Genomic DNA, 10,732 nt, shown 5'->3' with positions numbered 1-10,732 from the left:
ATTTCACAAATTAGTGTGAGATCATTGGGACTTATTTTAATCTTTGCAATAACAAGTAGTTATGAATTTCGATAGAATTTCAAAATATGGATGCTGCATCATAAACTTTCACTCATAAAACCATACAAGGCAACTGACTGGCTTGTTTCTAACTACTAGGAAAGGTACCAACCAATGTCCCTGCATCACTTTTGTCTACCCGCAGCAGAGAGCAAACGTAGTCATGTACAAAAATACATATAAACGTGTTATTTTCTCACTTTTATTACAATAAAATAAAGCCTTTTTAATAACTTAGTAACTGACATTTTAATAAATAATTTTGCGATATATATTCTTACAAATATGGTATAAAAATATTAATTTCACATTCACCTGTTCATCTCTGTTGATACGTTTCAAGTTAAAGTAGTTTCTCCTGATATTGGAGAGAAGAATAAATCATCTTTCATTTTAATTTTCAAGTATACAAAATATACAAATTAAATTCAGGCTACGTTAGGAGCCTTCATGTCCATTTGGAAAACATACATCTGCTGATATCACAGTCTGTTTATAAAAACAGTAAATTCAAAAGTAGAGGTTATTGAAAAAAGAGCTCAGTATTAGCTTCGGAAACCATACAGTATATTTGAAATAAATAATTATCACCAGCCCGGAATGGAGTACCTACATCCATCTTAGTTACTGCTATTAAACTAATTTGATGGATAAAGAGATGTTTAATTTTTGTGCTAGTGTAATAAAGCCCCAAACAGTTAACAAAGAACGGTTCTCTCTCAGAGGCAAGGATAGTCTGACGGGTCCACGTGGAAATGGAAACATCCCAGCCAACGTTGGTGGGGCGCCCCAGCCGTACCAGGACTTGTACTGGGGATGTTGGGTTATACAGCAGCAACAAGTTCAGATGACGTTGTATAAAGGGATTGTCAGCTTGTTGTAGCGCTGTCCCACTTAGTGCAGTCTTTTCTTTGTATAGTCATCTATTCTTGAGCACAGTAACATTTAATATGTTCTGACCCGTGGCCAACATCTGGACTCATAACAAAAAAAACTAATAACTGTGCGATTGTGGCTCAATCTTGTCCGCTGGCACCAGTCTTCTTCTCTTACTACGTTTCCTCCCTAAGAGGTGCCTGATTGCCACAGTTCACTTATATGTATCACCCCACACTTCTTTTTGTCCATACCTTGTATGTGCAGAATAACACCACAGTGGATTGGGGAGAAGGTGGGCATTGTCTAAGAGCTATTTTTCTAGACTGTAGACATGATAGACATGGCAGAAATCCACAGCCAGAACCCCCAGTGCAGACGCAAACCACTTAGTCCAGGGAATTATTTAAAAATGCCCGCTCTAGTGTGGTTAGTGCAAAACAACTCACACCCTAGGGAATGAAATACCTCAAATAAACCACCAGTGAGGTCTATTTTGTGACCTCAATCGAGTGTGCAGTTATGCAAAACAGAACTGTGCAAAACCATAGCAATACAGACAAATACTATACAAACTATCATACAATAAAAACACATTTCATTTGTAGCGTTCAAAGTGCACAATATAAAGTGTTAATTTAGTTGCTCGTAAACCCTAGCCCTAAAGGAAGGTATATAGTGTCTTGCAATTTGGGAGAGTGTGTATTTGTGAAGTTCCGAAGTGTGGGGAGATCTACACCTCATTACATCTGGCCAACATAATTTCAAGCACCCATAGCATTGAAATGTAAACAAAGGATATATGCTAGACCTTTCATGCTGTATATAATTGTCATGCAAATACTCATCGCACACCAATGTAAATGTGTTGGAATGACTGCTAATGACTAATTTTGATCCAAGCCAGTTTGGATGAAAGCTAGCTCAGAGCATACCTGAAGAATACATTACTAGGACACTACTTCTCTCGGCAGTTGTGTGAGCCTGGGCATCCTTGGATCACCTTATGAGTGTGGGAAGCCTCTGGTTAGCGACCTGACCTGTTTTATCATTTCACTTCAACATACCAATATGTCCATTTGTTGCACATAAAGAAAATTGTCTTGCCCTATTTTGACAAACTAATGAAATTGGCCCTTTTTTGACCCTTCTAGTCATTACTTATAAGTCTCAGTGTTGAATCAGTGGCCGTGTTACATATATTTGTAAGAGAAGTCTCCCATGATCCCTGAAGGATCTGTGAAGTATTTGCCAGTTTTCCTCTTCAAGTAAACACAGACAAGTACTGCGATCACAATAACTAACAACGCTATGGCAAGAAGGATTGCTATGACGATCACGGCGGTCCTCCAACCGTAGTCTTGAACTGAAGCTGTTGAGGGAGCCTTTGTGCCAGCTGCTGTGGCGGCTGTTGTGGCAGCTGTTGTGGTGGCTGTGGGAATTGCTGTAGATAAAAAATTTAACAAATCAGACAGGTTTGAGAATAATAGACAACATTTAGACTTGTAGCCAAGGTGACAGTTTGATTGGCACTTCCTGGGAATTGGAGGTTTATGACAGACGTGTAACGCCCACCAGTGCAGCCCGTGTATTTTGGGGAATCAGCTTACACCTACCACGGAGTAAAAAATTGACTGTCTAGTGGTATTCCACGGCTGGGCACCACTGCAATATAATAGTCTGACGTGTGAGTCCAATTAGTTTGACTCAGGGATGCATACTTATTGGCTGCACATCCGATCCACGTGGTAATAATACAAAGCAATAATCAGATTGATTGTAAGGGTGACCACTCAGATTGCTGAAACAATAGTAATGTAATTGCCCACCCTTTAAACAATCAGAACTGGTTGCTGCATGTGGTGCATTCTAATTGGCTACTCACAGTCAGTAAGAATTCCTATTGCTAGCCTGTACTTCTGTAGATTGCATTTTGTGATGCAGGGATTCATGAGCACACTGCACCCATGGGATAAAAGCATTTGTAAAGTAACAAAAAAAACTAGCAAAACAGCAGTGGCCTCGGAGGGGTGGTGAGGCTTCCGATCAGTGTTGTGGGAATGGTTGAGGGGGAAGTACTGGGAGATTAAGGGACATGAAGCAACAAAAGCAGTGTTATGAGAGGGGTGATGGGCAGGCCCCGGGAGATAAAGCAACAGAGTGCTATATCAATAAAAGTGTTTGTAAAGTAACAAAAGACAAGCAAAACAGCATTGGTCTTGGAGGGGTAGTGGGGGCCTCCGAGCAGTGTTGTGAAAGCGATAAGGTGGAGGCACGGGGAGATGAAGCAACGGCAAGTAAATGATGCGACCAAAGTTTCACTGTACATGTAAACAGAATAGTTAATGAGCAAAGAGGCAGGTCAATTAAATAAAATAAAATAAAAAGAGTTATCTCTAAGTATTATTATTACTATTTTTAATTTTATGTAGTGCTAGTTAGACCTGAAGGTATCAGAGCAATTTACATTTTATGTGATAGCTTTTATAAGAGGTACATGAGTATAAATAGCCTGAACAATACGAACACATGTAAGAGGGGCAGTCCTCATGGGAGGATACAAAATTCCAAAAGGAAGGACTACTAAGTGTATTCACCAATGTGAAGTCAACATTTCTAAAGGATAGCAACAGGAACCAATGAAAAAGATGGGTGTTTTTCACGCCCATATCCGAGATACAGCATGTCTCGAAGAGACAGTGCAAGCTCTGCCGAGGCGAGACCTAAAAAGGGTCAGATCACTCCAATTTAGCTTTTTAGTGCAATTGTGCGCTCACCATTAAAGAGATGCCAACTCTGTCCATTCAAATGATTCCCCAAGCTCTAAGGGTACAGAAATGCCTTCCTCTTGGTTTTGTAACATATATATTTTTACGTATTTGACAGTGTACGAACTACCTTCTAGGATCAGCATACAATGCAGAGAATATGTAGTGAGTAGCAGCTGTGAAATGGTCCCAGCATGACAAATGGAGGCAATAATTGGGGTGCAGAAGGCCTCTCACACCCTTATGCTCGAGTAAACTAATGATAGCTACACCTTTAACAATTGAGTCCCAGGAAGAACAAGATATTAGAAAAGAATAACATGTTTTTGATCAAGCCAAGCTAGGATTTCAAACCTTTTCTCCAGGCTCCTTGATCAGTTGCTTAGACACTAGTCCAGTCCTTGACCAATCTCTTCTTGAGTTAATATGCACACAGCACAATATCATGCATTTTTCGCGATATATGTGTTGTGTGATTTTTGTGTACCAATTGGAAATATTGTTGCACATCACTTACATTTCACTGTAACTTCTATATCATTAGCCAGTGTGGCCTTCACCACCTCACTCAAGGCTATTTGAACCTTGCTGACATTGACAGGCAGCATTCCATCCATCAGAGAGAGGAAGTAGAACTGCACACTCCCGGGCCGGAAACCAACGATTGTGATGTCAAAACTGTCATCTTTGAGTTTAGCCCTCATTGGTGGGACAATCTGAAATAAAGTTCTCAAAGTTAGTTCTGAAATCATATCTGGTGAAAATAACAAAAACCCAATTTTGGAATTTTGTGAGCGAACTCTTCCATACACAAGGGAAAGGTAATGGCACAATTTTAACAATGATGACTCGTTACCTACCTTCATGAAATGGCTTCTGTCTAGAGTAAGAAAGCTCTGTCAGATAAATATAAATGATATTGTTATGGATGGCTCTCAGACAGCCATTGGATTCTAAATCCACTAAGTCAATGCTATGATGGAGCAATAAAGGGTAACAGAACTTGTAATTCACTGTTACTTCATCGAAAATAAATTCCAGGCTGATCTAGGGGGCTCTGTGACAGCCTGTTAGAGCAGCGCTAGACAGCTGGGAGCAACCCTGCTGTAAGAGTGGGAAGGCACTGAGAGTTGTGAAGGTGAATGGCAGGAAGGTATGTTTTTTTCTTTCAAATTAGGGGCAGAGAGGACAGGTCACCTTATGTATAACTCTTTCTATTACTACTCTGGCCCGTCATAGCTGTTGCAAGAAGAGTAAAATGATTTTAGGGGCCATATATAACATAAAATTATAGATGGGTAAAAAGTTCATTACCGGGATGTTTTTCACCTCATATTTTGAGTGACATCATACACGCCCCCAGCTTTGCACCTGTTGTCTATTTGATATAACTCAGAACCCCTTGGTGAAAAACATCCCACTGTTACCCATCTATAATTGTATATATAAGAAGAGACTAATAGCCAATCTTTGTGCAGGGTTTGAATGCAGCACGTCCTCTAATCCAGATTAAACCATAGTCTAAGTAGACACTCAATCATAGTCTTGCACTAATGCAACTTCTTTTGGTATTTTTACAGTGGACTCCCTTCATTATGCAAATAGGACAACATGACTAATTCATAATATGAAGCACAAAGTATGATGGTCCTACCACATGATTCTAGCTCTGTCAGCAATCACACTGGATCATTTCTAGCTCTAACCCCTTCCCAGGGCCCTAACACAGACCCCTGCATCACAGAGAGGACCCAACACTTCAAGGAACCCCAGTCCTTGAGGGGTGCCCCATTTTTCCCAAGGCTAATGAATATCTGTTAGATATGGGAGACTCAATGGCCCCACATCACATTCTGTTGGGGGTCCCATCAGCTGACAATACTCCACTACCCTTTCTTTCCAGATTAATTTTGAGTCATAACCAACTAGTTCCTTGGCGCCTAGAGCTAGAAGAGGACTGGCCCACTGAACCAGAATAGGCACATGAGAAACAACATGAAATAAACATGACGCCTGGAGCTGGGGCAAGCAGGGCAGACGTTCGGGGAGATCTCCGAGGAGATATTGATAGGCTGTGGGATAGAGTAATCAGAGGCAGTGAATGGGTCACAGAACACTTTTTGTAAAAATAAAAAGGGCAGCGAGGTGTGAAATGGGGTTCCAGGGATAAAGTTGAGTTAAAACAATTTGTAACTGCCAGTCAAATGTTTTAATTTAGGATTGTATTGACTATCTAAATCCAATGAGTTACATGGGTGTAGTGCTGATCTTGCAATGTTTTTTTATTAACTACACAATAACGTTTATTTTGCTCTAAAAAAACATTCGATTACACTGTTCCCTCGTAAACGTGACATACCATAGAATTATGGGACATATTATCAAGCCTGGGCGATAAAATTATCGCCGCTTTATCGGCGATGTCTTCACATCTAACATGGGCTTCGATTGGAATTCCATAGAGCCTATTATCAAGCCCATTATCGCCACTCTATCGGCAGTTTCCTGCCGATAAAGCGGTGATAATTTTATCGCCCAGGCTTGATAATATGGCCCCCTATTTGTAAAACACTATATCAACATTTACCATTTATATGTAGTTGCGCTGAAGATTATATGACTGACTATTCTCCCATCTTGGGCACTAAACAACTAAAAGGCCTGCGCATTGGCAGTAAAAAAAGTATAGCATTTGAGGAACAACTACTTCTTCTCGTTATCTATTATCTACGGCATTTAATATTTTTTAAACTATGGTCAGTTAAATGTTTCATTCTTACTAAACAAAAACGTGATGGATGGAATGCTGGCTTGATTTAAGATCAGCTGGGTAATTGCTCAGGGCCACTTTTCAGTCCTTCATCTTCTTTCTCACTGTGTCAATGCAGAGGGACTCTGTGTGGACAGACATAGTCCCTTACTCGCTGTCCGATAATGCTTAAGATGCACCTCACTGATGAGGCTCAATGAGACCGAAACCTGCATAGGGTTGCTAGCGCCCCATTCATAGCCGACATAGTCTGGCAGATTGGGCTTAACATATCCCATTGGAGCATAAAAAAAAGCTCACTAGTATAAGGCTAATGCCTGTCTGGAATGCAGCAGTGAGCAAAAAATTATGGAATGGAATGTGACCCCTCGTAACTACAACTAACTGGGATGAATTCATGTGTTCCATCCATCACCTCATTCTTATTCAGGAAAAACACGGCTGATACCTCCTTCCACTGGTATAATGTATTACTCAGTCCCTTTTCTTACATTGTGTTAAAACCCAGCCATGTACCTAAATGCTGCTAATGATAGGTGCAACTGCTACAAGTTGTAATGACGCTCTCGATACACTTTGAAGGATGATATAGCCCTGCTGAGGTTTGAATATGTTACTAAAGTATCTCATGTACTTATTTTTGTGGCTGACGCTATTCTGGATAGGTACACCTGCAGGTAACTAAGAACAGTTGTGCAACCAGGAATTCGTAGTTTATTCTGATTTCAATAATGTAATAAACTGTCCTAAGGTTCAAAACTAGTATAACCAGCATTGACATAGCATATAGGTCTCGCCTTTCTTATCAGTGTTTAGCCATGCAACACTTGATTTTGTTGCACCAAGGATATTGTGCTGCATAACTAAATACTTATAAGGTCCCAAAGGCGAGACCTATTGGCTATGCCAATGCTTGTTCTTATGAGTTTTTGCTGTGGAGGCCGAACCACTAGTATAAATCTCTCACAAGACAAAGCCAGGTCGCCCTTGCACTGCAGCACAACGCTTAACATCGTTCTAAGACAGCATTTTTAGCCGGAGTGTGGCCAATGACGTCATCGGCGTGCTACTCGTTACAAATGTGGTGCTGCACAGTTATTGTTCCGGTCACAACCCCCATCTATGCCCGCTCAGCACTGCTTCAGTGTTACAAAATCTGGGTCATTGTGTGATCTTAGCCAATTAACCTATTTGGTCTCCGTTTGGGAGGGCAGGAAAGTGGGCTAAATTCAGCTACTTTTAAATCAAAAAACAAATATAGCATTTACATTTATATTATAAATTGCATACTATAAGTTTCCAGGAAATTCGTTAGAACATTCCACATGTATACGCTCAAGCAAAGCTATTGGTCCAAGCCATGTTTGATGTTCTTATAATGAAAAGATGAAAAGATCAGATGTCAATTTATAAGCCGTTTGCTTCGCTTCGGAAGTGACCAGTTGCTCGTTTTCCATGCTCCCTGCAAAGGTTAGAGGATAAAGAGCGCCTTGAGGCAGGTTCTTCTGAAGAACTCGTCTAAACTGTCTACTCAGTCGCCCAATTATTATGCTTCAAAGGTTTACGTATCAGACATGGAAGCATTAGCCTTGATGCAGCCAGGAGAAGGTCCTCGGGGACATACGTGACCTTGAAAGTGTTTATATTCTACCCTGTGTTTCTAATTGCGTGCAGCCCAATATCTAGTTGCAGAATATTTTAGACATAAGGTAAGTACACCATTGCTCGTTCAATTTTTGGTGCTGTCTTAATCTTTGATCACTGATGAGGCATCACTTTCCAATATGGTGTTATCACATAGCTCACTTTAATTGTATAGGAAACTTCAAGTGAACTGTGACCGGTATGTATGCTTGCCCTGCAGATTCTGTAAAAAAAACTGTGGGCCTGATTCACAAAGGGCCTCCTTACTCGTGGCATAGGGCTTGTAAGTGTGACTGGGGGCTTGCACTCCTGGCGTGACCTCCGGAAAGAGAAACTTCAGTGCTGAGGTCCCGCCACTTGAATCGGACTGCCATGTTGGAGAAGTGTGGCCCACTGGTTAGAAGCCGGGACCAGGGTTCAATTCCCGACGCAGCAGGGTCTTGGGCTCAATGTCCACGGACTCGATAATTCTCGCCGCAGTGCCTACTCTAATCATGGGTCCCACTCTGCAACTCTGGGCAATAGCTTGCTTAATCTCCACAACGGCCTCGAAAGCGCTGGTATGCCTGGCTTCACCTTGGGGGTTCCACAGCGGTATACAGCGCCAGGATGCCTGAAAGGTGATAGTGCGCTTTACTGTATACATAAATTTACATACATGTCTCCCTTTGGCCACTCACCTCTTTGTCTCCAAGCTCTTTGAATTTGTTATGGCATCACATTACTATAAAGAACTGGGAAGCAACAGTAGAGCTCTATTTCAATAGCTAGTGAAGACAGCAGTCTATCCTGTCGCTAGTTAGGTGGTAATGCCCTCTGATATCAGCATTAATATTTGTTATTAGTCTACACCACAATTTAAGGCCAAACCCAAGGGCAATAGCATTAAAAGAGCACATTGGTATGCTCAGCTGCGACATTGGGTGTCCGGGGGGAAAGGTACCAGGCGGCCACTCGCGACTTTACCCCCTTCGAAAGGCTGGCACGTTCTTTTGGGAGATCAAAAGGACTGATTTCTCAGATCTATCAGATTTTACAGCACCCACAGACTCTACCCTCTCATCCATACCAACACCAATGGCAGCTGGCGTCCGGCACGGTCATCGCGCCTTCGCAGTGGTGTAGACTATGGCAGGATATCCCCAAAGTATACCGTAGCATCCCGCAGCGGGAAAATGCCTAAAAACTCTTGACTCAATGGTATTACACGCCTCAGCGACTTCACAAGATGTTCCCCACATCCTCTCCCCTGTGCTGGAGGTGTCGATCTGCATCTGGGGATTTTATTCATGTCTGGTGGGCATGTCGAATGTTGACCCTATTTTGGAAGGAGGTTCTTAGTCACATCAGTGCGGTACTGGGGTTTCCTCTGCCTGAAGCCACGAGCACAATCCTACTAGGCATCAAACCTGCCAGCCTGAAGGCGCTCACCCGAAGCGATTGGATTCTGGCGCTCCAAATGCTGGGAGCGGCTAAGCAGCTTAAAGCCCTGTACTGGAAGAGAAATGAAGCCTCCCCAATAGCAGCCTAGTTGGTACGTCTCTCGCATGTAATCGCAATGGAGCTTTTGTACTGCTTTGTCCACCATAAGTTGGCAGGGTATGCTCAGACATGTGTCCTTTGCTCACTTTGCCACTGGATTCAAGCAAGCTGGGCTGAAGACGGCTGAAATGCCAGAAACCGGTCCTCGGAAGCTTGTTTCCGGTCCAGGGAAGGCATGGCTTGGCAGTTCAGGCTGGACTGTTCCCATGAGGCACAGGGTCAGACTGATTTGCATATGGCCATGTCTGAACTGGGGTGGCAGAGTGGGCAAAAGAACGGTGATGGATTAAACCCAGATCTGTTGACTGGGTGTGAGTGTTTTATTGGTTCAGATGCTCCGTCCATCACCACCCCCTTTTGTACCGCTGTGTCCGCCATAAGTTGGCAGGGTATGCTCGGACATGAGTCCCTTGCTCACTTTGCCACTGGATTCAAGCAAGTCGGGCTGAAGACGCTTGAAATACCAGAAACCGGTCCTCGGAAGCTTGTTTCCGGTCCAGGGAAGGCATGGCTTGGCAGTTCGGGCTGGACTGTTCCCATGAGGCACAGGGTCAGACTGATTTGCATATGGCCATGTCTGAACTGGGGTGGCAGAGTGGGCTAAAGAACGGTGATGGATTAAACCCAGATCTGTTGACTGGGTGTGAGTGTTTGATTGGTTCAGATGCTCCGTCCATCACCACCCCCTTTTGTACCGCTTTGTCCACCATAAGTTGGCAGGGTATGCTCAGACGTGAGTCCCTTGCTCACTTTGCCACTGGATTCAAGCAAGCTGAGCTGAAGACGGCTGAAATGCCAAAAACCGGTCCTCTGAAGCTTGTTTCTGGAGTGGGCTAAAGAACGGTGATGGATTAAACCCAGATATATTGAATGGGCGTGAGTGTTTGATTGGTTCAGAAGCTCCGTCCATCACCACCCCCTGTTGTACCACTTTGTCCGCCATAAGTTGGCAGGGTATGCCCAGACGTGAGTCTCTTGCTCACTTTGCCACTGGAGTCAAGCAAGCTGGGCTGAAGACGGCTGAAATGCCAGACACCGGTCCTCGGAAGCTTGTTTCCGGTCCAGGGAAGGC

At 43.0% G+C, this 10,732-nt stretch overlaps 1 protein-coding gene across 1 annotated transcript in view; it reads right to left on the bottom strand.

Moving 5' to 3' along the window:
* Positions 1–288: 288 nt before the first annotated feature.
* Positions 289–10,732, bottom strand: part of LOC147698857 (uncharacterized) — a 74,101-nt gene continuing 63,657 nt past the window's right edge. Inside the window, exons 10-11 of the mRNA XM_086933524.1 lie at positions 4,222–4,420; positions 289–2,380 (exon numbers count right to left, since the gene is read on the bottom strand). Of these exons, the coding sequence (XP_086789650.1) occupies positions 2,130–2,380; positions 4,222–4,420 (450 nt within the window). The 3' untranslated portion in view covers positions 289–2,129. The remainder of the gene's footprint in view (positions 2,381–4,221; positions 4,421–10,732) is intronic.

The sequence above is a fragment of the Lissotriton vulgaris genome, chromosome 8 (assembly GCF_964263255.1).
Source record: "Lissotriton vulgaris chromosome 8, aLisVul1.2, whole genome shotgun sequence".
Classification (NCBI taxonomy): Eukaryota; Metazoa; Chordata; class Amphibia; order Caudata; family Salamandridae; genus Lissotriton; species Lissotriton vulgaris.
Note: the sequence above shows the minus strand (reverse complement) of the source record. Positions and strands in the feature narration are given on the sequence as shown.